The 24,764-nt window shown below is 47.7% G+C and overlaps 2 protein-coding genes across 10 annotated transcripts in view; one reads left to right on the top strand and one right to left on the bottom strand.

The window, feature by feature from the left end:
• Rfc1 (replication factor C subunit 1) overlaps window positions 1-3,493 on the top strand; it is a 74,235-nt gene extending 70,742 nt beyond the window's left edge. For 3 of the 6 annotated variants that reach the window (XM_021640669.2, XM_021640672.2, XM_021640671.2), the window contains exons 24-25: window positions 692-883; window positions 2,236-3,493. In XM_021640669.2, the coding sequence (XP_021496344.1) occupies window positions 692-883; window positions 2,236-2,322 (279 nt within the window). In that variant the 3' untranslated portion in view covers window positions 2,323-3,493. The remainder of the gene's footprint in view (window positions 1-691; window positions 884-2,235) is intronic. The other 3 variants (XM_021640670.2, XM_021640673.2, XM_060365270.1) reach the window with 2 other exon arrangements.
• A 1,491-nt stretch (window positions 3,494-4,984) lies between these two features.
• Window positions 4,985-24,764, bottom strand: part of Wdr19 (WD repeat domain 19) — a 67,235-nt gene continuing 47,455 nt past the window's right edge. For 3 of the 4 annotated variants that reach the window (XM_060365271.1, XM_021640664.2, XM_060365272.1), the window contains 9 exons: window positions 23,869-23,946; window positions 22,664-22,760; window positions 13,605-13,729; window positions 12,518-12,599; window positions 11,311-11,461; window positions 8,558-8,681; window positions 7,712-7,788; window positions 7,289-7,413; window positions 4,985-5,265 (listed from right to left, as the gene is read on the bottom strand). In XM_060365271.1, coding sequence (XP_060221254.1) covers window positions 7,302-7,413; window positions 7,712-7,788; window positions 8,558-8,681; window positions 11,311-11,461; window positions 12,518-12,599; window positions 13,605-13,729; window positions 22,664-22,760; window positions 23,869-23,946 — 846 coding nt within the window. In that variant the 3' untranslated portion in view covers window positions 4,985-5,265; window positions 7,289-7,301. Of the gene's footprint in view, window positions 5,266-5,431; window positions 5,470-7,288; window positions 7,414-7,711; window positions 7,789-8,557; window positions 8,682-11,310; window positions 11,462-12,517; window positions 12,600-13,604; window positions 13,730-22,663; window positions 22,761-23,868; window positions 23,947-24,764 lie in introns of all 4 variants that reach the window. The other variant, XR_009585020.1, reaches the window with a different exon arrangement.

Here is a 24,764-nt window from a genome sequence, read left to right on the forward strand (position 1 = left end):
ACTGAGCTTTCTGCCCAGCGCTCTATTAAGCGTTCTTTCTATTAGGCATTCTGAGACAGGGTCTCATTGAGTTACCCATACTGTCCATAGCCCAGGCAATGTGACCTGTGTTCTCCTGCCTTCGTCTCTTCAGGCTGCTGGGATTCCAGGCGTGTGCTGCTGCCCTCGTGCCAGCTCCCATGGTTTGTAGTCAAGACCAACTTGAGTCTTAGAGTGAGGTCTTTCTGACTGATTCACAGACTAACCACTGAGGCTTTTTTGTTGTTTTGTTTTTGTAAGACAGGGTTTCTCTGTGTAGCCCTGCCTGGCTTGGAACTCGAGTGTTGTTTTAGACCAGGCTGGCCCCAAACTCACAGACCCATCTACCACTGCTGGGATCATCTATTGATTCTTAATTTTTTTTTTAAAGCCGTGGGCTCAAAATCCTCAAATAAATAAATAAATAAATAGAAATAAATGGAGACGTGGCTCAGTGGTATCGGGTTTGCTTAGTAAGCACAAGGCTTACGCTTGATTTCTGTAACACGTAGACTGTCTCTGTGTGTGTCTGAATATGCTCCCATTTCTGTAATGTTTGAAACTAGTTTGCCAGTAGTTTAAAGAGATTTCCCAGGCTTCTCAAAACCTTGACTTAACTGATGTTAAAGAATTGCCAGCAGTCAGGGTAAGCTCTTTCTGTGCTCTATGTTAGGTGAAAGCAGCCTTCACGAGAGCTTACAATAAGGAGGCCCACCTGACCCCATACTCACTTCATGTGGTAAAGACACCAAGACCCAGCATAGGCCTAGCACTGGATTCTGAATACAGTGAAGACTTACAGGAAGACGACACGCAGTCTGAGGAGAAAGAGCAGGATGCAATAGAGACTGATGCCATGATCAAGGTAGTGTACTAAGCATGATCTTTTCTTCTGTGTAATGTGCCTTGTAAATAATAAGGCCTGTTCTACTGGTAGCAGGGTAAGCTGGAAATACAATTATGTTTTGCTCATTGTAATTGATGGCAATAGGTTTCATTTTTTATAAAGTGAACCTCTTACAGTACTGGAAGAGCTAGACAGCAAGAAAATAGGGCATCCCAGTGGTGGGCATGTGTTGTCCAAGAGTACATGCTGGGCTGGAGAGATGGCTCAGTGGATAAGAGCACTGTTTGATCCTCCAGAGGCCCTGAGTTTAAATCCCAGCAACCACATGGTGGCTCACAACCATCTCTACTGGAATCTGAGGCCCTCTGCAGATAGAACACTCATACATAAAATAAATAAAATCTTAAGAGAGTACGTGTGTGAGTGTGTGGCTGTGGATGTTCGTCCGAGCACATGCAGAGCCTGGAGACCAAGTGTCTCCCTCTGTTTGACAGGCTCTGTCACTGACCTGGAGCTGGCCACTCTGGCTAGAGAGCTAGCCAGTGAGCCCTTCAGGCTCGGGACACCTGCGTGTGTCCCTTCCTAGCACGGAGGTGTGCTGCTTGCCATGCCCTGCTTTCATGTGGCTGGTGAAGATCTGAGTTCAGGTCTTCTGCTTGTGCAGCCAGTGCTCTACCCATCGAGGCACCTCACTTGGCCCAGAAGGGTGCTGGTCTACTTACTGTGAAACCACAGGTGCACTTTTACAGCATAAACAGAAACCTTTTCAGACAAACTCACTTCTCTTTCTTGTGTTTTGCTGTAGCCTATTGAAGTGCCTATAAAAATTTCTCAGAGGAAAACTTGTTATTTTGCTTTTTGTTAGTAACCAATACAATGAGGCATGGAATCAGCCTACTGTTCAGAGCTGCCCAAGGCAGACAGACTCAGCTTCTTCCACCTTTCACATGTCTACATGTCTTACGCCTCCTGTGGGGTGTGTCTGTAGGAATAGAGGCCTTTTGCAGTTGAATTGGTTCCCTCTCTCCTCTCCCCTCTTCACAAAGTGAGTGTGCTTAGATCGCCTGTGAGAGACTAAAAGAAAGAAAGCTCGTCATGCAGACACTGCGGTGTTTGTAAGTCACCGTTTGCTGCTGCTTCTACGTTCTGAGTCCAGGAACCCGCCTCATGAGAGGGGCACCTTAGCGCTAGACTGAGTGTATTTCCTCCACGCTGTGCCTTCCAGGGCTGCAAGTAGCTTCCGTGTTGCTTCTCAGAGGCAGCAGTAGATACTGTGACCCCGCTTTTCTAATTAAATTGTAAGTAAAGATTCTGTTGTTATGTCATTTACATATCAGTATATTAACTGTTTTTGTGCATCTCTCCTTTAGCAGAAAAAGACAAGATCTTCAAAGCCTTCAAAACCAGAAAAAGATAAGGACTCCAAAAAAGGAAAAGGAAAAAGTTGGAAGAAATGAAACCATTGTTAAGTACCAGTAACTGCTTTTAACTTCCTCTCTCGACTGGTCCAGCTGGTCTAGAGACCAGAAGTCTCACCGTTTGCCAGAGTAACCAGTTATGTATAGCAGAGTGGGGTGGCCCGCTGTTCCCATTATAAAGGACGGTACAGCTAGAAGGTCTAACTAGCCAGCTCTCACGCACCTCTTATAGAGGTGGATAGGACTGCACCAGCCCCACCCTGTCCCTGCCAACTTGGGATTCACGGTGACTATGTAGACTCAGGACTTGAAAGTACACAGGCTTTGGAGTCAGATTAGTTAACCATAGCAAGTCTGGGCACAGTGGGACCGAGGCATCTTTTGTAGTTTATCCTAATGGCCTTTAGAGGACCCATGCTGATTTTTTAAAAAAACATGGTAGTTTTATTTTATGGTGAAATTCTGTAAATAAACCTTAATACCAAGCAGCCACCATCTGGAGCTGAGTATTCTTGGTCTATTGGCAGGTGTCGTGCAGAGTATGCTTCAGGACTCCAATGTCCATGGAATGCATGGGGCATTCATAAGATTGGCGTCTTGTACAGAAAAATATTATGTTGCTATATTACTTTTCTTATTGATTGGATTAAAATATTCAGTGTTTCCTATTAACTCTGAATAGCAGTTTTGCAGGTGAAGGGTCAGAGCTCAAATTCCCAGCGTCCCTTTGTGTTGACCACATTGCTGCTGTAGGAAGTCTCAGAGAGGCCTCTTGGCTAGTCAGGGTGTGCAGACATGGGACCGCTAAACATTCCTGTCCTCCTGCAGGCTCAGCCATCAGGTTAAAACGACAGGCTGGGTCAGATTCGCAGGCCTGTTCTGGCTGGGAGATGCTGTCCTGTGATGGAGCCCATAAACCCTAGAGGGTTTCAGATTGTAACTACAACTGTGCTTGTTGAAGGACCCTGGGGCTGTGGATGAAACCTGGCCTTTAGGTATTTAGTTCTTTAAATCAGAAGGTGCTCAGAGGACTATGCTGCCTCTGTGAGGTAATGCCAAAAAGAATATAGAGGACCGTGCCTTTGAGGACATGGTCGTGTTGGGGGAGGAGTCAAAGTCCTGGAGACATTGAAAGTGTATTAGCCCGTGTGAAAGATGTGTTTCATGGAGATCGGTTCATTATGGAAATAAAACACTGCCACAAGCCTGAGGCTCCAGTCTTGCCCCTCTTTTCTGTGTCGCTACAATGAAGGTTTCCTCACCCAGAGCAGATAAGATGGTTTTTGAGTGCACGTTCTGTTTCTTTTCCTTTTGGGCTTGGAAGATATGCCTCCTTCAGTTGGATATCCAGGGAAGGCTTGGTAATGTGCACGCTTTCAGAACAAAACAGTGTGTACTTATTTAGAACAGTTATAATTTAAATTCTGAATGTGTGAACAAGTTGTGAAAAAATAAATTTTAGAAACTGCAGGCACACTGTTTAATGCAGGAGAGGATAACAATGGAAGAGTGTTGGGTTTCTCTGTGAAGCCCTAACGCGAGGTGAAGGGTGCAGAGTCGAGGAAGGTGGGAGTGCGCGCCCTAGCAGTTGGATGAGGACCTGAATGTCTGCACTGGGATTGACACTCCTGAAGTGCTCTGTGGAACCCTCCCTGCCAGGGGCTCTGAGCCCCACGGAGAGCCCCGAGCCATGGCATTGGGATGTCTCTCACAAACAAACAGTTCTCCTTAGTTCCTTTTGATAAGTTTTGGCAGAACTGCAATAGCATTTTTTGTTGACTTTAAAGTTCCTAAATGAGTAGACTTAATATACATAGGATGAGTGTCTTCCTGTAGTTCTAGAATGAGTGTGCTCACACGTGAAAGCCGAGGCCTGTGAACCCCAGAATGCAATGTGCTTGTGTTCCCAGATATCAGGTGGCCGTGATTCTTCCTCCAGTGGTGTGAGGAGGTAGCCAGAAACTTGGCACTGGTGAGTTTCCATTAAGTTGTACCACTGAGTGAGGCCAAGGCTTTTGGTGAGCCACAAGATGATAGGTGCACGGGCGGCATTGAGGGTGGGGGCTTGGATGCCCGTGGACATCACTGGCACTTTGGCCCCTAGGTGCTGCTGCAGTTAATACAGACAAATCAGCTGCTTCGGTTAAATCACATGTCTGTGCTGTTCAGACTTTGGTGACATTGGCCATAGGCCATGGCAACAAAGTGTATACTGAGGCAGAATAAGTATAGACTTGGCAATTGAGTATGGTGTGTGCAATGTGAGGAAAGAATCTTCAGCTCCAGGAAAATAACAATGTTTTCAGGGGCAATCAGGTGATGAACTTAACTTTACGTAGGACTCTCACAGTGTGCGCTATGTTTACTCTTTGTTGAGACAGGGTTTCTCTGTGTAACAGAGCCCTGGCTGTCCTGCACTCTTTGTAGGCCAGGCTGGCCTTGAACTCACAAGACCCACCTGCTTCTGCCTCCTAAGTGCTGGGATTAAAGGTGTGTGTCACTGTACCCAGTTAAGTTTTACCCGTTTTTAAAAGAGGCCTTGTCTTTGATGTTTGGCTCAAGGGACAGACTGCTTCATGCACGTCTTATTTCAGACTTGTGCAGTGTTCTAAATCTGTGATGGCTAGACTTTACAAGGCTTCCAAGTCACCTCTGTCATCGTTTTCTCTTTGTCCAAATCCAGGAGAATGTCAACAAAGTATCTAGTCAACAATTTTATTTCAGAGGAGATACTTAAATATAAAAGTTACTAAAAAACTGGGTATTTACAATTGATATACTATTAAACGGTACAGAGTACAGAGTGTGTAGGACTTCAAAGAGGCAATATACAAAGTTCAGTAAGCAGCAGCTTATGTCACTGCAGAAGCTGGATGTGCTGGCCTGTGTCTTGTTCCTGTGTCCAGGGAGGGTCATCCTTTGAGTCTACCATGGGCGGACACAGCTTCCTGCAGGGAGATGCCATCTATTCAGGAACCCCGTCTGAGAAAGGACAAACAGATGCCTTCAGAAGGGGCTCAGGAACGGCCTGCCTGGTAACGAAGCTGGGATTTCCTGCTCATTTCCGAGAGCTTCCTGACCAGAGCTGCGTGCCAACTGCTGAGACATCACTGCCAAGCAGTTGGGCGTGGTGATGAAGCCACCTTACCGTGGGGATGCTTGGCAGGCTGTAGAGAGCGTGTGTTCCTGAAATTGAACAAAGGTTCCTTCTGTGAAGGAAGCGGGGAGCAGTAGTATCCTCAGTGTACAGGGGATAACAATCCCAGCTCACTGAAGGCATGGCTTCAAGGAGCTCTGATGTGCCATGGTTTAGACTTCTGTAGTATGTCACGTAGAATGAGGCAGTATCTGGAGAGAACCTGGAGTTTTATTGACAAGGCTCCACTTTTAGAAGTGGCAGAGAGATGCATTTATCTTCCCACAGATAAAGGTCTAGGCTTGGGATAGAATATAATAAGCAACTCACTGCCCAAAAGTTTTGGAAAGCAACCAGAAGCAGGCAGCAGCTGGGGACATCGTCTTTTGAAAGAGAAATCTGCTGGGTTAGAGTGCTGTGTGTGTACCTGAGGGTAAGTCCATGAGGTGGGGGATGGCTAGAGACCACGTCATTATGAGGTGAGTTTATCCCCTGAATAAAAGTTGGTTTTAGCACTCAAAAACCAATATAACCTACTAAGTGGAATAGAGGGAGTAACTTACTATCAGTTACACAATTCATTTGGTAAAATTCAATATTCAGAAAACTAAGAAAAAAAAACAATTAGTTTGGAGGCCTTTTTTTTTTTGAGGGGGGAGATATTGTAATAAAAAAATGAGTGAGGCCTGGTGCCTGTAATCCCAGGACTTGGGAGCAGAGGCAAGAAGATCACTGCCAGTTTAAGGCCAGCCTGATTTATAGTAAAACCTTGTCTCAAAACCTGTGAGATGGTTCATTGGCCAAAGGGACCCTGATGACCCAAGTTTGGTATTTTTGTGCCTTGAAAAGACAGCAGGAAAGTGAAAAAGCCCACAGAAAAAATATTTGCAAATAATGCAACATAAAACTCGCATTTGGTTATATTATAGAGTCAACTCTTCCAACTCAAAAAAGGCAATCCAGTTCTAAAACTGGGCTAAGAACTCTGAGAATGCACAGGTGGCCAGCAAGTACACAGAAAGACGTTCTGCTCTGCATCAGGACACGCCTGCAGCAGGATGCAGGTGGCCTGCTGCTTCATACTCACGGAAGTAAAAAGACAGAGGGTCTTGTGAGGATGTGGGGAGGCTGGAGCCTGTGGACCCTGCTGGATGTGAAATGCTGCAGCCCTGTGAAACAGTTCCATGGCTCAAGACCAGTAAAAAGGCTAGTTAGGCTGGGAGGCAGCACAGCAGACAGAAGAGACCAGTAGGCTGGGGCTGGCCCACACCTGTGTGTGATAGCCTAGGGCTCCATTCTAACTAGGTTAGCCTCAAGACGTTACATCAGGGGCGATGTCTGTACCCCTCCCCACCTGGTTTTAGTAGAAGCTCTTGATTTTTAGCAGGGGTTTGGCTTCCCAACCACATTTCTACATTTCTCTGCATCCCTTTGGAGTACACTGTGGCCACGTGAACAAAAATCCTTGTCAATGGAGTGAGGTAGGAGTATGTGCGTAGCTTTGTGTGGCCAAAGTGAGACTTAAAAAATGTAAGATTTCAAACTCTGTAGAAGTCAAACTTTGTACAGTGAATAGTGATTTAAAGAAAGCTGGCTCTAGTTTTAAGCGGCTGATTAAAAAGACCGCCATATAGTTTGATAAAATACATTTTAGTTCGAATTCATGATTCTGCTTGGCTAAATATTTGTCATTTAGGAAACCACATTACCTTCATTTGAACATTCAAATAAAGAAAAAGTTGGTCAAAACCATTGAACTTTGACAATTACATGTTACACAGAAACAACAGAAATCACACTACACAAAAAGCAATGTGAATAATCAGGCTGTGTGGACACTGGCCTGGGAGGAGAGTGCCCGGCCCTCACCTGGGCCTGCTGCTCACTGCTCCGTCTCTGACCGCAGGTACTGGGTGCAGTCTGAAATCTTTTTCAGTTGACTTGAGTTTAGTCTCTCTGAGCACATGGGACATGTGCTTTCACTGTTTAGCAAGCTGTTTGGGGAGAGAAATGCAGAGTAAGTTAAATACATAGTTAACTCGGCTTTATCTTTGGGATAAGCCAGTGGGAAAATCTGCCACCTTCTGCCTACACCTCTTAACATGCCCATCTGTGGAAGAGTGACAGGGACTCAGGTTCCAAGGTCCTCTGGGGGAGAGGTTCTCCCGAGACGACAGATTTGGGTCCTGGGGGTCTAGGGATACGGAGTGAGGAGCCCTCAAGGGGAGGGGCTGGCAGAACAAAGGCCTGTTTCCGGTTCACTTCTGTGGCCGGGGAAGGCCGCACACTTACATCTTGAATTCTGAGTGCAGCGCAGGAAAGCCACAGTGCGGGCACATCGTCCAGTCATCTTTCAGCATGTGTCGGCCCTGAAAACATTTAAGAATGAGCTTCGTCACCTCTGGAACAGTGGGCAAACCACAGCCACAGACAGGTCTCTGACTTAGGACACCGTTGCTGCTTCGTGTAAGTGGTACCTGTCTAGAAGATGCAGTCGACTTTGACTTAGCAGATCCATGTTTAAAGGTTGACTGAGCAGTACGTGAATTTATTTTCCTTCAGAATATAGCTTATATCAGGCAATACAGCTTATATTTGATGTTTTAGTTTTCTGATGGTGGGTTGTTTTTTTGTTTATTTTGTGGGGTATGTGTTGGGGGTGTGGTGGAGGGCACTTTGAGCCAGGGATTCTCTGTGTAGTGTAGCCCTGGCTGTCCTGTGACTCACTCTGTAGACCAGGCTGGTCTTGAACTCAGAGCTCCACCTGCTGGGATTGGCGGGGTGTGCCACCACACCTGGTCGATAGGAGGTCCTAATAGTGAAACTACCAGTTATAAAGAGTGTCTCAGCAGTGCAGCGGGCCTCAGTACAAAGGCAGAAAAGGCAGTTACGCAAGCAGCCAGTAGGTGGCAGCAGAGGCACACACCAGCACAGCCCTCTGACTGCTGAGTGGGCTGCTGTCTTAACACTCCTGAAGGGGACCCTCCCCTGGGTTCCCATGGGCCCCAACCTCACCTCCGGTGAGGTTTCATGCTAAATGTTCTGGAAAATGAGTCAGAAGGTAAGTGTGCAAAGTGAAGAGAACGCTGGCACATCAAGTATTCAAGAGGAAAGGGACAGCATTACAAAGAAACTCACTGTTGCGATGCAGTAGGGAATGTTGTTTTTACAGCCGGGACAGAGCAGCTCACATTCTGGGAGAAGAAACTGGCAGAATGGACACGGGGTTGTGGCCTCTTCTGTCTCAGATGTGTCTGGTCTCCTGGAGGAATCATCACATGTCCTTTACAAACACTTGAGTCCATGTAATGTGGCAAACAGAAAGAGCACTCCCTGGAAAGAGCTGCCTCTTCACAGGCTCAGATCCGTCCCAGCCCTTTGGCAGCCAAGGCCCAGATCCCGGGAAGTGCACTGGAGCCTGGCCAGGTCCAGCTGGCATTCCCGAGCACTGCGCTGTTGCACAGGCAGGCCTCGCCGTCTCCTCAGTGTGCGGTGGGAGTGGTGAGTACGGGATTTTCCCTTTTGTGTAGCTGATGGTAAAGGCCATCCAGTGCTGTTTCAGCAGACCTTTCTGGGCCAGTAGGAATGTCCTAATTCTGTGTCATCCGGTAGGCCATGAGACACATGTAGCTTTGGAGCACTTAATGTAAGTATAGTTCAAAGGACTAAGTTTTAATCTTGTTCTGTTTTAAAATTTAAGAGCCAGCAGCGACTAGTACCACTCCTGTTGTGTGGGGTAGAGAATGACAAGCTTCTCCAGGCTCAGCCCTAGCTGTCTATCTCGCATTCACTTTCCCCCATGGTCCCTTCAACACTGGAAGCTTCCCTGGGTCAGACTGACCAGCCTTTAGAAGAGGTATGTTCATGTAGCCCTGACCAGCTTCAGAGCTCTGCCATGAGGCAGCTCCTGTCACCATTAGCATTTGTTCGAACTAGTTTTATGTCAACGTGACACAAGCTAGTGTCATTGGAGAGGAGGGAGCCTCAGTTGAGAAAATGCCTCCATAAGATTGGGCTGCAGACAAATGTGAAAGGTATTTTCTTAATTAATGATTGGTGGGGGTGGACCAAGCCCATTGTGGGTGGGGCCACCCCTGGGCAGTGGTCCTGGGTTCTATAAGAAGGCAGGCTGAGCAAGCCAGTGAGCAGTACCCTCCAGGTCTCCACCCTGTTTGAGCTCCTGCCCTGACTTCCGTTATTGATGGACTACGGGTGGTGTGAACATGTATGCTGAATAACCCCCTTGCTTTTGGTCACGGTATTTCACCATTGCAGTAGTAAGTCTACCTAGGACAGCAGTAAAGGCGAACTTGCCTCTGCTTGCCATTACCATGGAGTCATTTTGCCTGGTTGGGTCAAGGGCCCCTAGTTACAGTACAGTGTCACTACTATGGTTAAGTAGTGCATAGCTGCGATTGGTCTTCCATGTGCAGATGCTAAGTGACGTTTTCTAGTTGTTGTTGTTTTTTAAGATTATTTGTTTTACACATATGGGTGCTCTATCCGTAGGTCACTTGCATGGCAGAAGAGGGCATCAGATCCCAGTATAGATGGTTGTGAGCCACCATGTGGTTGCTGGGAATTGAGCAGATAGTGCTCTTAACCACTAAGCCATCTCTCCAGCCCGTTTTCTAGTTCTTATAGCTAGGATAGAGTCCCCACAAAAGGTCCATGTATGGAAGGGTGCTCCCTGGTGCTGGGTGTGCGGAGAAGGACTTTGGGACGTGTTGGGACTTTGAGTTCGTGTGCACTGGCAGAGACAAACTCTGAATGTAGTGATTGGAGACTCAGAACTGTGCAAAGAGAAGTCAGTCGAGGGGCAGGGGTGGGGAGCTTTCTTTGAAGAATCTTGCCTTGTCTGTCCCTCTCTGCTTACTGACTGCCACGAGAAGGACATTCTACCCTGTGCTCCCCACCTCCCCACAGCTTTGGAAGGTCTGTGGAATAGGCCCAGCAGAGCCTTCTAGGGAAACAGGCCCCTTGCTGCTCTCTCCATCTGCTGGCAGTGCTGTGTTAGTATGGAGTTTTCACACTGAGAGCATCCAGGCTTTTGTTCATCTCTCCAGCAGACAATGCTGTCTACATAAGAGCCATTTTCTCCTTGCCAAGACAGTGCTGTTTACAGTGGACAGGGAGCTTCACAGGGAGGCTCCGTGCAGCTTCACTGGACAAGAGTGAAGTCCTGGGATCGAATGAATGGACCTTCCTGAATGAAAAGGCAAAGACCCATTCACTCCTTCCTTCTCTCACTTCTTCCTGCCTTAGATGGAGCTGTGATGTCCAGATGTGGCAGCTAGCTTGCAGCCCTGAGGGAGGAGTAGTTCTAGTTCTGTAGGCAGTACGTGGCCCACCGGGAAAATGGAAGGATCTGTTTTGGTGGCATCAGGACATGGTTGCACCAGCCCTGGTCTACGCCTTGTGTATGACTCACATAAATTCTGACTTAAGACATTATTGGGGTTGCTGTCGCTTTATCCCCTATATTAGGTACCTTTCTTATTGTGACAAAATATGTAACAAACCAACTGAAGGGAAGAAACATCAATGTTTTCTCATAGTTCAAAGGACTCGATCATGATAGGAGTGGGAGTGGCAGAGAGGTGAATGCTTAGGTTGCTTTTTTTTTTTCCTTTTTATCCAGCTTGGGACTCCAGCCTGCATTCAGGGTGGGTCTTCACTCAGGTAAAAGTCTCAGGAAAGACCCTTTATTTACATACCCAAAGGTGTGTCCCCTAGGTGAGTCTAAGTTCAGTCAAGCGGACAGTAAAGCAGCCATCACCCCCTGCCGCCACCCCTAGCCACCTTTTTATGAAGCCCGGGTAAATCAGAAGCTCCACGCAACAATACCCCAGAGCTGTGATTGCAAAGTAGAAACAGCTGCTTTGGCTCACCTGACCATCGCCTCGATTTTCTTTTTGTATTTGGCATCAATTTTGTTGCGGTATTCGGGCCTCATCAGCATAGCTGCAAAGCTGAAGGCGGAGTTCTTCAGGCCTGCCCGGTGACACTCAATCACGGTAGATGTCAGGATGGGCACAATGTCTGCAAGAGCCACAGGAGCAGAAGCTCAAAGTGAGTGCAGCGCTAGTCTGGGCTGCGTGAGACACCTTAAAAAGACCTTTGGGTGACTAAGAATGGTTTTGACATTTTTAAATGGTTGAGTATCAAAATACTTTGTGATGTGTTAAAACGATACGAAGTTCAAATTTCTGTGTCCAGGGTTAGAGCTCTGTTAGAGCCCAGCCCTACTTACATACTGTTCACATCAAATGGCCTAAAATGTTTAACATTGGCTCTTTGCAACAAGTTTGTTGACCCCTGTCATATTGTGTCTGTTCCTTTAAGAATGTTACGACAGGTCTTCTAGGAGAAAGGGACCTTTCCCAGAAGCCATATTCTACTAGGCATAGAACCAGTAGATGGCCTTGTGATCTTGGACCCATTACTTCGCTTTGTCTGTAAACTGAAATCAGGAGCGAGGGGTGCACACAAGTCCGGCGCCGTGAACAGACCATAAGCACTTGCTGTGAGCTTGCCTTTGGGGCCTTGGCTTTGGGGAAGGTCCCTATTTTCAGGACTGAGGAGTGGCTTGAGGCACCCATGTATGCTTGTGCTGACTACTTGCTTCCTGGCAATGGAAACATGCCAAGCAGGAGGCTCCTGTGTGATCAGCTGCCTGTGAAAGCCCTGGGCTGAAAATCTAATGTGCTTCTGGCACATATACTTGAGACTTGGTGTCCCATCATGTTCTGGGGAGTGGTATGACAAGTTGTCTATGATTGTGCCGGGGGGGACTCTCCAAAGCTTCCGTCTGCACTTGGTTTCCTTTAGGCTTTGCTCTAGGCATCTTGTTCTGCTGACTTTTCCCTGTTGCTGTAATAGGCCTTGGCTACAGCACCAGTGTGCTCATCCTTGTACAGTTTCTGAGAGAAGTATTTAATTCTGGGGTGGTCTCAGGGACTGCAGCCTACCACTTCCCAGAGTGTTGTGGAGATAAGCGATCTGACTGCACAGGGGACTGTGAACACGCCCAGGCGGGGGCGTGCATGCCCATGTACCTGTCTGAGGTGCACAGAGCTTTGCCGAGACAGGACTTACGAGATGGGAACTTGCTGATGTTGTTGGCCACCCGAATGAGCATGCGTGCCCCCTTCATGTGGTCTCCACTCTTAACATGAATCTGAAATAAATGATTGCAGCCTTTTATTAGCTCCAATCCATGCTTTTTCTTCCCACACAGCTCCTTGCTTGTGGCCCAGAACTGCCCTGAGATCTCCGAGCTTTGGGCCTTTCCTATTTCGCCTTCAACAGTTTGCACCTGCGCTGTGTTCTGCCTGGGGCTACCCAAGGTGAATTTGAATCCGGGGTCCATCTTTTATGTTAAAAAAAAAAACGTGTAGAATGGCCCTTATGCAGCTAACAAGTTGTCTAAGTTGTAGTGAGACCTGATCACTTAGTGATCGGTCTAGGAGGGAAGAGAGGAGGGCTTATTTGAAAGGAAGTGAGTTCAGCCTGTGGTGGGAAGGGCCTAGAGAGGCAAATACAAATGCCGAAGGCGGGGTGGGATGAATCCGTAGTAGGATGAGCCCAGACTCAAAGCCATAAAGATACTGCGACAATTTTGCATCAATTTCTTCAGTTTTGACAGGGTAAAAACCGTTTTTGTTTGTCGTCATCATTTGCCTTTTCAAGACAGGGTTTCTCTTGGCTGTTCTGGAACTCAACCTGTAGGCCAGGCTGGCCTCACTGAGCTGTACCTGCCTCTGCCGGGATGAAAGTCATGTGCCACTCCATCACTTTGAGACAGGATCTCTCTATGTAGCCTTGGCTTACCTGTAGACCAGGCTATCTTGGGATTCATAGAGTACTACCTGCCTCTGCCTCTGAAGTGCTAGGATTAAAAGTGTGAGCTACGATGCCCAGCCTCATACTTTCTTCCAGGAGGAAGCCACTGCTGCGAGTCTCTTCAGGGTTCTCCTTTTGCTGGTTACTATTAGAACTACTTACTTCTTGCCCTTTGGTATGTAAAGGACACCACATGGGAGCTGGCCTATATGTTGCTTTTGCTACTTGAGAGTGCAGAGATGCAGGGAATGGCTCTGGTGCTGGGAGAAGCACTGAGAGAGGCCCCACTGCGTGAGCAGACCTAGCAGGTAAGAACCCACACCACCCCTCTGGGCCTCACCTTCACCAGTATGTAACTGTGCAGGATCATAAGGTTGGTAGCCATCTCCGAGGGGATCTTGATCCTCTGGGATTTAAGTTCTGCATACATACTGAAAAGCACATCATGTGCATTCCGATAGTTTCCTGGAAAAAGAGCAAAATGGTATCACCACAGACGATGCGAGACACTGGCCTTACAAGTGAGTTTGCTAGTTGCTTTACTAACAGCTTTTCCTGTTTTTGTTGAGTCACTCTGGGAAAAAATGCTGGTATCTTGGAGGTTACCCCCAAAGTGCACCAAGTCCTGAGTCCTTCCAGTTCAGCCTCCTCCTCAGGCCCATGGTTAGAGCTCCCACACTCTTCTGCAGCCCCATGCTGACCAGCCTTCTGGAGCTTTGTCAGGATTTCATGGTTTCCAAAACCTCAACTCTCACCCCAAGCCCCAACACTTTAGATCATACTGTTGGGATCCATAAGCAGGCATCTCTATGGCCAGCCCCAACGGATCCAACGAACTGGTTATCCGGCATCTGTGAGGCCACCTGTGGACCACCTGAAACTACCTGTGCATGCTCAGGGTTGCCTTATAAGAGAACTCGAAGCCTCTCCCCCCCCTCCTGCTCTGCCCAGAGACGGTCTCTGCGACTCCTTCCCCTTCCCTTAATAAACCTCCCATGTGGAACCAGTCACGTGGCATGATTTCTGAACCCACCTTGTAACTCTTTTGCACAGTCCTAACATTGGTGCATAGGCCGGGAACAGTGCATAGTGCTGCCAGTGGCCACACCGAGTAGTGGTTGCGTTTTGGCGCCAGCACCCCACTGGAGCTGCTGGAAACCTATTTCATTCCAAATCCGCCCACAACCCACTTTCCTGCAATCAGATTGCTACCTCCTACATGCAACACAGGCTGGATTGATTAGTTCCCCTCACTGGTTGGCATAAACATTTCTCTGGGTAAGGGAAGATTGACCGTCAAGGGTCCGGGAACTTCCCACTACCCTTTCAGGCGGAGGTACCCCCAACGACGGTCTTCACTGGCTATGGTTGACCCTTCTTGCTGACTTCCATTTAGGGCTTCCCTTTCCCTTGGGAGAGATTTTTTCCCCGTATGTGCACAGTTCCTTTCCCCCTTCACACTCGCCTATGGAAATCCTAGCGCTAGGTAAACTGTGCCCCTCAGGCAGCTGTGCCCTTGGTCTCTAGCCAAAGCTGACGAGCTATTGGATCAGGTAGGACCATATATATACTGGGTCATACCTTGCCTTTGGGACGCCTCTGGAAGGTCAATGACTTCTACCCTCCCAATGGGAAATGCCCAGTCATCTGTTCCTCCAGCGTCCCCACTGGGATGTCTTCTGGAGAATTTAAAAACATTACACATGGAGCCTGAGTTCAAGGCCTCATAAGCCTCTGTAATAAAACTTGGCCTACATATTCTTTAGATAATTGGCCAATTAACAGCACACTATATCCTGATATTTTACGGGATCTTTTCAATTACTGTCATCGATCTGGTAAATGGAAGGAGGACCTTATGTTCAAGCTTTCTCTCTTCTCTGCTCTAAACCTCTCTGCTCTACCTGTCCTCCTACCCAACTTCTTCTAAAGTCTCAACCTCAAGAGTTTTCTACCTTTGACCCTGCAGATGAACCTCCACCTCATCATTCCCAACCCCCAGCTTCTTCCCAACCTCTGGTCTTCCCCTTCCTCCTCTACTTCCTCCTCTTCCTCTTTGGCTTCTCCAGAATCCTCAACCCCCTCTCCAGCAACAGGCTGTCTTACTCATCCTATTCTGGCACCCACTTTCACCCCACCGACAACTATTAGCCCCCTGCTACCCGCTCTCTCTATAGCAAAGCCCCCTTCCTCTACTCAGCATAAGCCAGCCTCAATTCTTCCCTTGCAGGAGGTGACCAGTGTAGACGGCTTAATTAGGGTGCATGTTCCCTTCTCATTAACTGAACTTTCTTAAGTAGAAAAGAGACTAGGATCCTATACCTCCAATCCTTCTACTTTCATTAAAGAATTTCAACATCTCAATCTTATAGTCTCATCTTCCAGGATATATATATATATCCATATATATATCCATATATATATATCCATATATATATATATATATATGATTCTTACTAATAACCTATTACCTGAGGAACATGGGCGAGTTTGGGAACAGGCTAGAACGAATGCAGATGAGGTTCACCAAACAAATGCTTCACACCTGATTCGGGCTGAGGTGGTGCAATGATAATACTCTGGAAGGCATTCTAGCCAGAGATCAGTTCACGACCTGCCTCCTGGCTGGTCTCTGCAAGGCTGCCCTTAAGCCAGTTAATTATGAAAAGCTCCAGGAGGTCTTTCAGGACAAGAATGAAAACCTGTCTCAATTCCTAGAGTGCCTTACCAAGGCCCTCTTATAACACACTAATCTAGACCCCGAAAGTACAGAGGGTAGGCAACTTCTGATGACCTATTTTTTTCTCCCAGAGTACCCCAATATCAGAGCTAAGCTTAAATGCTTGGAGAGGGGACCTCTGACTCCACAGGCAGAAGTCTTAGCGCTGGCCTCTAAGGTGTACCACGGGAGGATGAAAAAGTCACAAGCAAAAATAACAAATGCTGGCCAAGGCCATTTGACCAGCCTCAGCCACTACCCAGGCTCCCTTGCCTCCTAAGGCATAAGGACCTTGGGGTCCCTGTTTCAAATGTGGTCAGAAAGGTCACTGGGCCCAGTTTTGTCCTAACCCCTGCAAGCCAACAGGGCCATGTCCAAAATGCCACCGTTTCTCCCATGCATCACTCCCAGATTTCCCTCCAGCTGATATCCTAGGCCTGGCTACAGACGACTGAAGGTGCCCGGGTTCCCTTGACCCAACCACTGCCATCACTAGTGGGGAGCCACGGGTAATTATCATGGTATCGGGGTGGGCCATCTCCTTCCTTGTGGACACCAGAGCCACTTAGTCCTAATGGAGTACTAGGGACCAACCTCTCCTTGTAGTTCCTCTATTGTTGGGGTAAGGGGACAGCCTTGCCAGCCTTGCTGGACTCCACCACTTAATTGTATTTTCAGGGGTGTTCCTTTGACTCATTCCTTTTTAGCAATGCCAGACTGTCCAGTTGTCTTAATGGGACTTTTTAGCCAAAGTGGGAGCCTCTATCTCCTTTACTCTTCCCATTCGCCTGACCCCAAGCTCATCAGCGTCCTCTCTCCTCCTCCTAGCTACCCTACCTACCAGTTGTGACACGTCGCTTTCTTTACCAGCCTCTCAAGTGGACCCCCAAGTCTGGGATGTCTGTGGCTAGGCACCATTCCCCTGCAGTCATTCAGCTACAGGATCCTACCCGGTACATTGCCCAATACTCACTCCCTCTCAATAGGCTTAAGTCCCCTGAGGCTCTTATCACTGACCTTCTAAGTAACTTCTAAGTTACTTCTAAGGAAATAACTGGGCTGACGAGGTAGCTAAGGCTGTGGCCCTTAAAGGCCTAGACTCGTCCCACTTAGAAAAAACTCCTTCACCCCGCTTCCTCTCCTTTTAGCACCCCTATACTTACGGTTAAAAAGCCCAGTGGAACCTATCACCTGGTTCAAGACCTCCAGCTTCTCAATTCTTCAGTTGTCCCCCTCTACCCTGTTGTAACTAACCCCTATACTCTCCTCTCCACTATCCCATCAGGCACCCCCCATTTCTCCGTTCTGGATCTCAAGGATGTATTTTTAGACACCCAGCCACAAAATATCTTTGCCTTCACCTGGACTGACCCTGACACCCTTGTTTCTACTCAGCTTACCTGGACTGTTCTACCCCAGGGATTCCGGGACAGCCCACACGTTTTGGCCAAGCCCTAGCCTCTGATCTACTCTCCTTGTCTCTCCCTACAGTATGTAGATGACCTTCTCCTCTGCAGCCCATCCCTACAAGTTAACCAAACTGACACTTCTCTTCTAAATTTCCTATCCAGCAGAGGCTATCGGGTCTCACCCTTCAAGGTCCAGTTGTCCACCACTGAGGTCACTTACCTGGGACTAACAATAACCCCAACCCACAGGGCATCACCCTAGATAGAAAAGACCTAATACAGTCAGGCAGTTCCCTCTACTAAAGAAGAAATTTTATAGTTTCTGGGAATGGCTGGTTTCTTATGGTCCTGGGTCCCTTCCTTTTTCCTTCTTGCCCGCCCCTTATATGAGGCAGCCTTAGGCTCTTTGCATGAACCCCTTCTTAAGCCTGTTACTAAGCCCTTTCGGAGGCTCCAACAAGCTCTTCTTGAGGCCCCAGCCCTACATCTTCCAAACCTAACCCGTCCCCTCCATGTAAAAAAAGAGGGATATGCCCTTGGAGCCCTGGGTCACCAACTGGGACCCTCGTTTGCACCTGCAGCATACCTATCAAAAAAATTAGACCTGGCAATCCAGGGATGGGCACCCTGAATTCATGCCTTAGTGGCTGTGGAGCTCCTTATTCAAGAGTTCAAAAAACTAACTTTTGGGTCACCTATTACTGTCTTTTCACAATCTGTCTCACCTTTTAACATACGAAGGCTTACAAACTTTACCTCCTTCAGGGTCCTTTCTCTCCATGCCCACCTCTTAATATTTCAAATCTTCTTCCCCGACCTAACTCTGAGTACTCACCATCTCAATCTTGCACTGAAACTTTAGAGGAACTATTGCCCTACCCCTCACACATACAGGAGGCACATTACCTGAGGCCATCATAGCCGGTATACAGATGGCAGCTCCTTTGTACACGAGGGAGCTCAAAAAGCAGGCTATTCCATAGTGTCAGGTACTGAGGTGGTTGAGGCACAAGCCCTCCCTGCCCACACCACTAATTAACAAGCCGAACTAATAGTTCTTACTCACGCCTTCCAATTGGCCCAGGGACAGTCCTGTAACATCTAACAGACCCTAAATATGCCTTTCATATTCTTCTCCCATGCTACTATCTGGAGAGAGTGTGGGTTACTTAGAGCAAAGGGAAGATCTGTAACCAATGCGGGCCAAATTATGGCCAAGCTAGAAGCCTCCCACCTTCCCACAGCCATAGGAATAGTCTGCTGCCGGTCCCACCAGACAGATGATTCCATCGTTTCCAAAGGAAATAACTGGGCTGACGAGGTAGCTAAGGCTGTGGCCCTTAAAGGCCTAGACTCGTCCCACTCGCCACAGGACATCCTTACACTACAACCCATATCTCCCTTGTCATCTCCTGACACTCATCAGATTCTGTTCTATCTACACCAGCTCTTTCATTATAATAGTCTAGCCTTGTCTAATTTTGTCAATATCACCTGCAGCCTACCCCTGAGGACTTGCATTTCCTAAAGACTATTACTGCCTCTTGTAAGATTTGCCAGACCTCAGATCCTAACTCAGGATATCATAGCCCCCCTTTCCCTACCCACCAGGCTAGAGGCTCTCTCCCTGGGCAACTTGATTTTACCCACGTGCCAGCCGTCAAATGTGTCCGGTACCTCCTGGTCTTGGTGGACAAGTTCTCGGGATGGGTGGAGGCATTCCCCACTACTAACAAAAGAGCTCAGAGAGTTTCTGATCTCCTCCATGAGATTACCCCACATTTTGGAATCCCTACCTCCCTCAGTCAGACAATGGTCCTGAGTTCACTTCTCAGGTTTCCCAAACCTTTTCTAAAGTCCTTAACATTCCTTGGTATTTTCGTATCCCATACCATCCCCAGTCCTCAGGAAAGATAGAACGAACTAACCGATCCTTAAAAAATACTCTTGTTAAACTATCACAAGAGCTTCACCTCGATTGGGTAAAACTCCTCCCCCTGGCCCTTTTCAGGCTACAGGTTCTCCCCCCAAAACCTCTATCTATCTTGCCCTTTGAGCTCATATATGGGAGACCAGTCCTAACTCCTGGTCTTTCGGCTAAATCCTCACCTCTTCCTGACCACCTGTCATCTCCGTTCCTTTCTATGGGTCTTTACTGAGCACTGTTTACCACGACCACACACTAACCCCGTCCATCTCCTATTAACATCGGGAACCAGGTCCTACATATAGAAATTCGATGTTCAAGAAACCATCATTGATAATAAGTCTCTCCAAATAGGGTCGGGAAATTGCTCTATGGGAGGCTGCCAGGGGCTGACTGAAATAGCCATCAAATAGCCATCACCCCCACATCTATCCCTTGATAGAATTTTTGTTTGCTTCCTCTTTGATCAAACAAAGGATTATTGCAAAAAATGGCCGGACAGGTATGGAGGCTGCCCATATTGGTCTTGCCAAATCCATGTACTAGCACAGAAGAAGCTCCTTCACCTGTACAAAAAGACTCTCTACTTACACATCCAAGACCCGTGGGCTGCCAGATGGGAAGCAAGCATCGTTGGAAAACTATACTGCCGCTACACACCCGATCTACCGATAACTACTATCCATTTCCAGAGAAAATATGTCCCAACTACCCAAACACTGGGGATGGGAGAAGTAGAGAAGGTAATTAAACACTCTTCTAAGGTCATTACCTCTCTAATGTCCCCTCTCCTAAATAATACAAACCTGTCATTTCGTCTCCTACTGCAGACTCTGACCTCACAAGCTTCTTAATGTGATCCAACGGGGCTGTTTTAAAGTTTGCTGGCTGTGTGTCCCACCTGGGACCAACTCAGAACTCCTGCTGACAGCTTCTCTAGTGACTCTGTCAAGTAACATTACTTCCCCATTTACTAACTGCCCTGAGTCTGATGTTGCCACAACCCCCTACCTTTTTCATATCCCCCTCTTTGGTGTGGCGAGCTGTTTCAAGGCATCCGGGACACACTCTGTAGGAATGCTAAGTTCCTTAGAGTGTAATAAAAATACCTTGATTCTTTGTGGCACTCAGGTCTACCATCGTCTGCCTGTTGGTTGGTCAGGAGTGTGCACGCTGGTACTCCTCTTCCCCGAGCTGGGGGGTAATAAATGAAAAGGAGTCCCTACCAATCCCGGTCGTGGACTCAATAGCTGCCCAGCAGGATAAGAGGGCAATTCAAATCCTGCCCCTCCTGGCTGTTGCAGGAATCATGGCAGCTGTCGGGACAGGGACAGCAGGACTAGCCACTTCCCTAACTTTGTATTATCAGCTTTCTTCCTGGTTCATCCAGGACCTTCAGCAAGAGGCTCAGACAATTCTAACCCTCCAAGGACAGATTGACTCGCTGGCAGCAGTAGTACTTCAAAACCGACATGGATGTCCTCACAGCTAAAGAAGGTGGCCTCTGCACCTTCTTCCAGGAGGAATGCTGTTTCTATGCCAACCAGTCGGGTATAGTGAAGGACAAAATCCAACAACTCCAGATTTACAAAAACGAAGGGAACAACTTGAGGCTTCTAGCTCTTGGATCTTTGAGAGCCCCATATGGAAATGGATTCTGCCCTTCTTCACCTCTTCTGCTTGTCTTTCTGCTTTTGCTTTTTGCACCCTGCTTTATTAACTTCCTCTCTACATTCCTCCAACAACAAATACATTAATTAGTTACTCTTACAGGATTATCAACCTCTGCCCACAGAACCAGATGACAGTGACTTTCAATCAACCCTGATGGTGGGGACCAGCTATACCCTGAGAATGACAATACCCCTAATCAGCAGGAAGTAGTTTGAAGAGCAAAGGTCGCCCCTATGCCCTCCCCACCTCCCCTTCCTAGCTCACTTTTTAACAAAACAAAAAGGGAGGAATGTTGAGATCTGTAAGCAGGCATCTCTATGGCCAGCCCCAAGGGACCCAACAAACTGGTTATCTAGCATCTGTGAGGCCACCTTCGGAGCACCTGAAACTACCTGTGCATGCTCAGGGTCGCTTTATAAGAGAACTTGAAGCCCCTCCTCTCCCTCTCTCTCTCTCTCTCTTTCTTTCTCTCATGCCCTGCCCAGAGATGGTCTCTGCGACCCCTTAATAAACCTCCCACATGGAACCAGCTGCGTTGTGTGATTTGTGAACCCGCCGTGTAACTCTTTTCACAATCCTAACACACTCCAGTCCTCCAAGGGATGGGTGTCACAGCTCAGTGGTACGATTATCTAGCAGGCATGAGGTGCCATCACCAGCACCACAAAGCCAGAGTGATCTAGCGGAAATTCCTGAGCTGAGGCTCACAGCCCTGGGGGCTGCTGCCTTCCAGGCCTTGGCCTTCCCAGGCAGGCAGGGGCTTCACTAGCCTCTGCCTGGGCATCCATCTCCTCCTGCTCGATATCCTTCGCGCCGAGCTCTGTCACCACCCTCAACTTCACCCTCTACCTCTGCCCACACCTTGTCTTTAGGAGGCCCTGGTCCTCCTGATCATGTTTCTCTCTCCAGTCTACCGCCTGTCACCCTGAATGTGAGCTCAGTTGCTTGCTCTTCCTTCTAATCATGAACCTCAAGGGCAGAACTGTAGCCCAGGTCTCTCTGGGTCCTAAGCTCCCAGCATGCATCTGGGAGAGCAGGTGTCATGAGCAGAATAAACAACATGAGCAGAATAAAATGTGACTTTTAGTCTGAGCTGCATAGCTAGAGCTTGTTTCCAAACAAAACAAAACATACATGAGTGATGATACCAGACGAATTCTGACTTACTCAATAGATATTAACAGAGCATGCAAGTGAGCAGAACTATTCTCAGGATTCTCTAAGTAGTTCTGAAGGTTATGAAGAACCAGGTCCATAAAAATTCAACATAATATTCAACATCTCTTATACACAAAGATCAAACAAATGCAGTGGAAGGGAAGTGCTGTCAGGGGTGTTGGAGAGGTCACAGAAGTAGCCCTAGTGAAAGACGGTACAGTTGCAAAGAAAAGAAACTGGCCCAGAGAGAAGGCCTCTGCACAATTACTCCACAGCCCCTGGGTTAGGGAATGTGTTTCCTTCTCTGAATCCTAGATGGTCTTCTTGGTCCTTTGGGGTCAGAGCAAGCCTAGGTTAGAAGCTAGCTACTCTTCCATTGCCTATTTGGGTAGAAAAAAAATATAGGGCCTGTTGGCAGTGAGGTAGCTTTGTGGTAAAGCACTGTTCTGGCCCTGGCTAGGCCCTGGCTTGAGCCCTAGCACCACAGAAGCCACTCAGTGGTAGGGATGTACCTGCAGACTGCTCTTCTCTGGCAATGATGATGGCGGTCCGGGCGGCTTCACGGTACTGTTTCAGCGCCATGTACAAGCGGAACAGGTACTTGGCATCCTGGTACACAAACCATTAGTGAAATATCACTTCATTAGCCACGCAGAGAAACACCTACATCTGTGCCTTTCAGGCACAACCACAATCCATCTCCAGAAGCAGAAGTGATTTGTAAAAATCCAGGGAGTCACTGAATGTGTGCAGCTTAGTGTGTGCAGGAACTTAATCTAAGTGGTTAGGAATTGTAAACTGAGCTAAATCCCCAGACCTACCCTATCCTAATGTTGTTGATGGTGTGGTAAACACAAAGGGACAGAGTGAGGTTCTGAGCAGAGGGACCTAGCTACCTTCCATCCCTGACCTGTCCACACAGCCTCCCACGGGCTGGGGAATGGAACACTTTAACATTCCTGAAGTCACTCTCCAATTTGTAGTTCCCCTTGACCACTTCCCACTTGATTCCAAATGGAGGCTGTTTCACTCCGCATGGGAGGAGGTGTGGGACAGCAAACAAGGGACTGCGCCTTTTGGCAAGTCACCTGAGCCCCTCTGGGTCTCAGCAGTCTATAAGAGTGATGGGTGGAGGGCCAGCCTCCTCCCCACCATGAGGACAATACTGTCTCCATATCAGTAGCCAGAGTCGGTCACAGTAGATGGCCTTGCACACGAAGGCAAAGGGCTTGGGGGCACTTTCTAAGGCATCACATCTGTCCTTACTGGGATGGAGAAGGTGGATCTCTATAGTAACCAGCAGGGACCATGGATTCGGACATACGCTCTGCTCCGACCTTACAGTCATTTGTACTTATATTTGATATGATTACATTAATTCTACAATTTAAAAAATATGGATAAAACAACCTCATTTTTAGGGCTTAGTGCTAAGTTAACAGTTTTGATGATTATTTTACATAATTTCTAAACTAAACAAAAGCTGTGATAGTTTAGAAAGGACTAGGTGGGGAGGACTGTTACAGCAAGGGGCACAGCTCTTGCATAGGTCCACTGTCAGTTCTAAAGAATGGCATTCATGGCACCCTTTACCATATGGGCGTGGCTCCTTTCAGGGTGACACTTAAGTCTGCCAAAGTCATGGCAGGTGAGAAGAGGGACAGATAAGGCAAGACTGAGGTATGACTCCCCCCTCCCAGTGCAGACCCTCCTGTACCTTCGGCATGCCGTCACTCTCCCCCATCAGGTGGTCTATCAGCTGGTTGGTTAGCAGCTCGTCTTTGGCCTGGCCCACCTATTTCACAGGAGAGAGACCTCATCAACTTCTGCATCTCAAATCTGGCAGGGGTGGGGAGTGAGGGGGAGTGAGAAGACAGAACAACTGTCTGCTGAGGAAATGGTGTAAGAGCCACATACACGACCTGAAATACAGTTTAACCCAGGGTCCTTTTTCATCAGTTTGTGGTCTTCCTCAGTAAGATCACATCCTTAGAAGCTAAAGCTTTTCTTAGCTGCTTGTATCAAAGTATGATCTTTTCCTTTGTATAGACAGAGAATGTACTTCTTGGCTGGTTCAATAAAAACATCAAGGGGGCTGGCAAGCTGGCTCAGCAGTTAAGAGCGTTTGCTGTTCTTCCAGAGGACCCTAGTTTAATTCCTAGCACCCATATTGGGCAGCTCACAACTGTCTGATAGTTCTAGCTTCAGGGGATACAACACCTTCTGGCTTCCATCAGTTCCTCCCCTACATACACATAAATAAACTAAATATTAAACACACATACACACTGGCTGGAGAGATGGCTAAGCAGTTAACTGCACTGGTTGCCAGGTTCAATTCCCAGCACACGCATGACAGCTCACAACCATCTGTAACCCCAGTCTAAGGGGGTCTGATGCCCTCTTCTGGCCTCCACAGGCATTGCACAAATGTAATGCACAGACATAGTGCTGGCAAAACACCCATACATCTAAAAATAAATAAATCTTAAAAAGAAAAACCCCACTATCACCAATACTGCCATCAAAACCTCTAAATAAATGAGTACCACACGCTGTGAGCAGCTCATTATGGTGAGCACACACGCTGGGTCTTACACAAACTGAGCACCT

The sequence above is a fragment of the Meriones unguiculatus genome, chromosome 12, assembly GCF_030254825.1.
Source record: "Meriones unguiculatus strain TT.TT164.6M chromosome 12, Bangor_MerUng_6.1, whole genome shotgun sequence".
Classification (NCBI taxonomy): domain Eukaryota; kingdom Metazoa; phylum Chordata; class Mammalia; order Rodentia; family Muridae; genus Meriones; species Meriones unguiculatus.